General features: G+C 37.3%; 1 protein-coding gene across 1 annotated transcript in view; it reads right to left on the bottom strand.

Moving 5' to 3' along the window:
• Positions 1–6,000, bottom strand: part of Fmn2 (formin 2) — a 316,927-nt gene that overhangs the window by 155,392 nt on the left and 155,535 nt on the right. The window contains exon 8 of the mRNA NM_001427798.1: positions 231–292. Within this exon, the coding sequence (NP_001414727.1) occupies positions 231–292 (62 nt within the window). The remainder of the gene's footprint in view (positions 1–230; positions 293–6,000) is intronic.

The following is a 6,000-nucleotide window of genomic DNA, read 5'->3' as shown; positions in this document are numbered from 1 at the left end:
GCTATTATTTCAAGAGAGGAAACATGAATAACTTCATAAGAAATATCTTTCAAGTCAGCCTTGAGAACACACATTTTGCCCAGTATGTTCCTAGAAAGTATTAGGAAACCCTACCTACAAAGTTCCCTGCATGGAGATTGAGTTTCCTCGGAGGACATTAAAAGAGACTGCTCACGTGTAAAATGTACATGTACTGAGCAGATCACACAGAGAGAAGGGCTTCTACTCACATTCTCATAGAGAGCTTGAAGGGTCTCCAGGTCCACCACAGAATTGTCCAAGTTCACAACAGCTGTGGGGGAAAAAAGGCAAAGAAAAAAAATGTAAGTTATCATAAGTCGGTTGTGAAAGGATGCTTAGCCATTTCACTCAAAAGGTCCAGGAGCAGCAGTTGGAGTACATATGAACTATTTAACTTCAGTGTGTATACTTGCCCCACTCCAAAAGCCATGTCTCAGAAGCTGCAATGTGTCATATGTCGTTCCAAAATATTACAGTTGCTCTCTGTGCTGCCTAGTTTTAAGTCATTTTGACATAAGCTAGAGTTATTTGGGTAGAGCAGGTCTCAATCCTGCTCTTAAATTCTTAAATTGGTATTCTTAAATTAGTAGTTGATGGGAGAGGGTCCAACCCATGGTGGGTGGTACCATCCCTAGGTAGGTAAGAAAGCAGGCTGAGCAAACCATGCTTAAAAACACAGTAAGCAGCATGGTTCCTGAATCAGCTCCTGCCTCCAGGTATCAGACCCACTTGATAGTCCTTCCTAGTCCTTCCTTTCTTTAGTGATGGACTGTATGTACAAGAGTAAGCCAAATATTTTATCATAGCAATAGTAACACTAACTAGGACACAACAAATGCCACCTCCCAAGAGTATGGCTCAAATGTTAGAGAACAAGTGTACACGAGCCTTTCACTCTTCAATGAAATACATTTAACATGGTTTGCATACTACAAGAATGGTACACAGATCATCTATTAAATCCCTGTGACCTAGTTTCATGCCAGTAACTGTTGATGCTTGTCAACTTACTCAAAACATCTGGTGAAGTCTTCTTTGGTATTGATACTTAAATGATCACAGACAAAACTGATCATCAAAGCCCCAAAATATGGTTTTTGAATTTTTTTTGGGGGGGGATGAGGGTGACAGTGTGTAAGATACTATGTTATGTTTTAAATCAGGTGAAGTCATTAGAAAAAAAATTCATTAAAACCAATCTGTTTCCCATGGACATATTAGGCTGAAACAGGGCAAAAGTGTCATGAAGGATTTGTGCCAAGAAGCCACTGAAGAAGCTCTCATGGGATTAAAGATTTCCAGGAGAAAAATCACAGTGTGGATAATCCCAATTTGATATATTTATTTTGATAACTGAGGCAATTTACTATGTCTCTCTCCTCAAATCTTAAAGTACACATTGACTAGTTGATACTGGCAAATGGCCCAAGAAAAGAATTAAGAAATAAAGTGGAAATTGAAGCGCAGCATAGAGCAGAAAACTAACCAAGGTGATTTTACATTTCTGGGAACAGAGCCCAAATCCACCAACAAATGTTGTACCAAGTAGAATATGATATTTCCACTCTAATAATAATCTCCTGTCTCAGTTTAAAAATTAGTGTTCCTATAGAAAACCAAGAGTCAGATTTTCTGCCAAATCTCCTTATTATTAGATTACACCAAGCAGCATAAATTACTAAAATTAAGAGATTAATTCATAGTATCTGTTGAGGAAATACAAAACAAACCACGTGAAATCCAAATTCAAGTAGAAAAGGAAAGAAACTAATTGGTGTATGGAAATGTTTCCTTTGGTTTTATAGTTTAGTCTAAGGGAAGTCAAAGTGAATCCTATGGAACCCTAAGTGAAAACATTTTAATTCATCAGGCAATAATCACCCTAGAACATTTTAAATTTCTTTAGTAACACAGTAAGAGATCTGTGAGAAAACTACAAAATACATTAGTAATCAATTTAGCATAATATTTCACCTGCAAAACATAATGACATTGTTCATATTCAAGTAAAGCTCAATATACATTTGTCTTTGGACTATACCCATCATTTTCTATAGTTATTAATTTTGAAATTATGAAGACTGTTACAACTTTAGTAAAATTGATCATAGAGAGGAAAAATGACCCAAATCAACAATATTAGAGATGAAAGGCAATGCAATGACAGTACACACCGAGAAGCAGACTCATAAGGTTGTGTTTTAAAATTCTATACTCCACTAACCTAGAAAACCTAAAAGAAATGAATGAGTGCCTGTATATATAAGCATACTCGAATTTAAATAATTTAAATAGACATAACATCCAGTGATATAAAAGCAGTATTTTTCCAAATGCTATTTTTAGCAATAATAACACACCATCCTGAGAACTAAAGGCTCAAAAAGAGTTATAGGCTGGGGGCTGGAGAGATGGCTCAGTGGTTAAGAGCACTAAATGCTCTTCCAGAGGTCCTGAGTTCAAATCCCAGCAACCACATGGTGGCTTACAACCATCTGTAATGGGATCTGATGTCCTACTCTGGTGTGTCTGAAGACAGCTACAGTGTACTCATATATAATAAATAAATACATATTTAAAAAAAGAGTTATAGGCTAATATATCTGATAAACACAGATGCAAGAACAGATCAGTGAGCTCTAGGTACAGAGAGAGATCCTGACTCAAAAATCAAGATAGAGAAGGAGAAGTAAGAGGAAGATGCCCAATGTTGACCTCTGATATCCACAAACATGTCCATACAGGTGAATGCTCTCTTACAACACACACACACACACACACACACACACACACACACACACACACGAGTTTAATAAAGAAAGACAAACAAAATGCACAGAATATGTACAGGTAGATTTAACAATAAGGTAAAGTCTCAGGGAAACATTATTTCTCCAGCCGCCCTTTGGGAATCTTACCAGATGTTTAGCTTGAAATTTTTTACATGCTTACAAATCCAGGCTCTTGACTCTTTCAAGTAATTTTTAATGATGCTAAGCCTATCTATGTTGAATGAAGGATAAGTCAATGCTTTGTTTATGAATGCCACATAAAAGGAGATCACTCTGCTGCACACGTTTGTAAGGTTCTATATCTTAAAAATGTTCTCCTCACTTAACTCCACAATTTGTATTCTAAAAGGTGTTTTAACTTACAAAAACCTAAGAAGTTGTAGTTTTCCTGAAATGACTCGAGACTTTCTATGTTCTGAAATCCACACAGACCTGGATGTAAAACATGAGCCTGCAACTGGTCAGCCACATGTCTCACGCAGAGTTTGTAGTTTCTTTGGGCCTCAGCTTTTTCATAAGGGAAATGGGTCCACATATAGCCATGCTGTTACTAAGAATAGAGATAACTGTGTGGAATAATCTACCCTAGTAGGCACTCAAAGATAAAAGGGTTGCTATGAAAACAGAAAGGGCCTACTAGATGGAGGACAGGGCCAGAGGAAGGGGGAAGGGAACAGAAGTGTTGGGTAAGGATCAATAACAAGGAAGGCAGGAAAATGTCAGTATGAAACATTGTTTTTTCAGTTTCTAAACATGTTTATATATATCCTAGCATATAGCCATTCAGCATGCCACTATAGATATATTTGTTCTTTTAAAACAAAATATATGTTTAAAAAGAGTGTGCATATTTCTTATTTCCAATGAGAATTACAGCATGCCACAACCCAAGACAAGCCCAGCAGAGCTAATTCTGTCGCACACTTGGAGAACTATGGGGAACTTGGAAGCTTTCAAGTAGGCAGGCAGTATATGGAAAGATCCACAGTCAGAAATGTACTATCATCAATAAACCCTGAAAGGTTCCTCCCCAAAATGATTATGCTGCCATGACCTGCTTCCTTTCATTACTGTCAAAAAGAACTTCAGATTATGTTATGGTACGTCAAAGGGATCATTTCCCTAAAGGATTGACGACAGTCATTCCAGAAGCATCCTTTGCAAGATCAGCAAAGGATGCAAATATGAAACAGTTGCATCCGCCCACAAGGAAGAGAGTATACCTTTCCGAACACAAGAACCCAGTAGCAGAACAAATATTCAGACTTCAAAATCTGAACTCCAGATTCTTCCTAACCCTGAACCAAGATAGAGTGGCAAAGTTGGCAGGTACAGCCCCTCCCCCGCAGACTTTATATAGCTCCTGCCCTTGCAGGCTTCATATATCTTCACCCCTTGAAGAGCTTCCTAACCATTAAAATGGTTTGTTCCTTAAAAGGAAAAGGTACATTTTTGTAGATTCAGTAATTTTAAAGTTCACCTCCATTTAACCCATCTTGTCTTTCTAGGGAATTTTATTATGGAGGAGCTTTGTTTTAAAGTAAAGGCAGCAAAAGGCCAGAATTCTAAATGCTTTACACATAGGCTACAGCCTCTGGCTGGGAAGAAAGAAATCAATGTGATATATAACCCAAGAGAGGTATGTGCCAAGCAAGCTTGCATACAGGAGGGTAAGGACGTACGTTTCTGATTAAGGCCGTAGGCTGCCTAGCCCTATAGGCCTTGTTTATAAGAACTGTACAAGTTAAATTATTGGAGAACAAATGCATTTTGTTTGAGTCAGAATGTCGCCTTCTTGTCTAGGCAGAGGGAAAAAATGGATACCGAGACTGTAATCCTTCCCGAATAAAATCTTTAAACGCAAACATGATTGTACTGTAGACTGTTTAATCTGGTGATATTGTGTTTCATTTCTGGTTTGGGAGAGGTTTGTTGATCGGACCGTAGTGGGTCTGACTCCATGCTTATCTCAACTGTTTAGATAAGACATATTTGACTTTGGCAGGTGACAAAATCTAGGGTGTGGAGTAAGAGGTAGAAAAAACCAGGCTGGCAAGTTCCCAGGTAATGTTTATTTTAAGCATAGTGTATAGATGAGTAAATTGTCTCAGACAACTTACTGGACTTTGTGTAAAACACCCCCTGTCTGCTGAATGTTTTCCGTAAAGGAGCACTGCACAATGTCCTTTATTGGGCATAACAGACTTCACCTTCTTGCTTAGGTAAACATTTACACTCTTGTAAAAGTGAGCTCAGTGAGTTCCCCTGAAAATAGGACCCTACCTCGGGGATCACTTTTCTTTCTTTTTTTTTTTTTTTTGCTCCTGTTTTTTTACATAGACTTTTAAAAAGTAAAAGTATTAAATTTTCTTTGAAAAGTAAACATCTATATTGCCCAAGAAATATATAATATGTCTTACACTAAAATAACTTAGACGCTGTTAATATTCATCTGTTTCGGTCTAATTTATATATATATATATACATATATATATATACATATATATATAGATATATATATATATATATATTCATCTCACTTGGAAGGAAATTACAAGCAGAAAAGCTTGAGTTTATAAACACAATAATTAAAATTTTAGACACAAGAACTTCTTTCAACATCATTAACCTAAATCGTCCTCTAAGGGGTAATGTCAGTGAATTTTAGCATTTATATTTTATTTTGGCGGACACATTGAGGGAAAGAAAGTAAGGAATACAGCCAGTGCAAGTTGCAACTCATAAAAAGTAAGGGAAACTTAGCTGAGAACTGTCAATATACAACTAAGCAGTTTAGAGCTAAAGCTAGACATGTATGTTAATCCTTTGACCATCTACATAGGTGAACTCACCTAATTCACGCTTTGGACCGACTTCTGTGAAGCACATAAACCTACGATAATCTTAACAGCTGTGTGAGAGGTAGTATATTAGCTGATTTGCATGGGTGTTAACAAAATGCTCAAAGGAATAACAGAGGAAGGGTTTCTTTCTCTTGTGGCCTCAAAGGGCCAAATCATCCTTGCTGACCGCATGCACTTGCAAAGAACATCACGAACATTGTACATTAGGTGAGAGTCTTCATTATGTGGTGGGGAGTAAGGAAGGAGTGGAGGTGATGGACTGTTGGAATAAAGGAAGCAAAGAATGCAGTGGGAACGAATAAACCCATTGGCCTTCAATGCCC

Source organism: Rattus norvegicus, chromosome 13 (genome assembly GCF_036323735.1).
Source record: "Rattus norvegicus strain BN/NHsdMcwi chromosome 13, GRCr8, whole genome shotgun sequence".
Classification (NCBI taxonomy): Eukaryota; Metazoa; Chordata; class Mammalia; order Rodentia; family Muridae; genus Rattus; species Rattus norvegicus.
The sequence above is the reverse complement of the archived record's forward strand: the minus strand, read 5'-3'. Positions and strand labels throughout refer to the sequence as shown.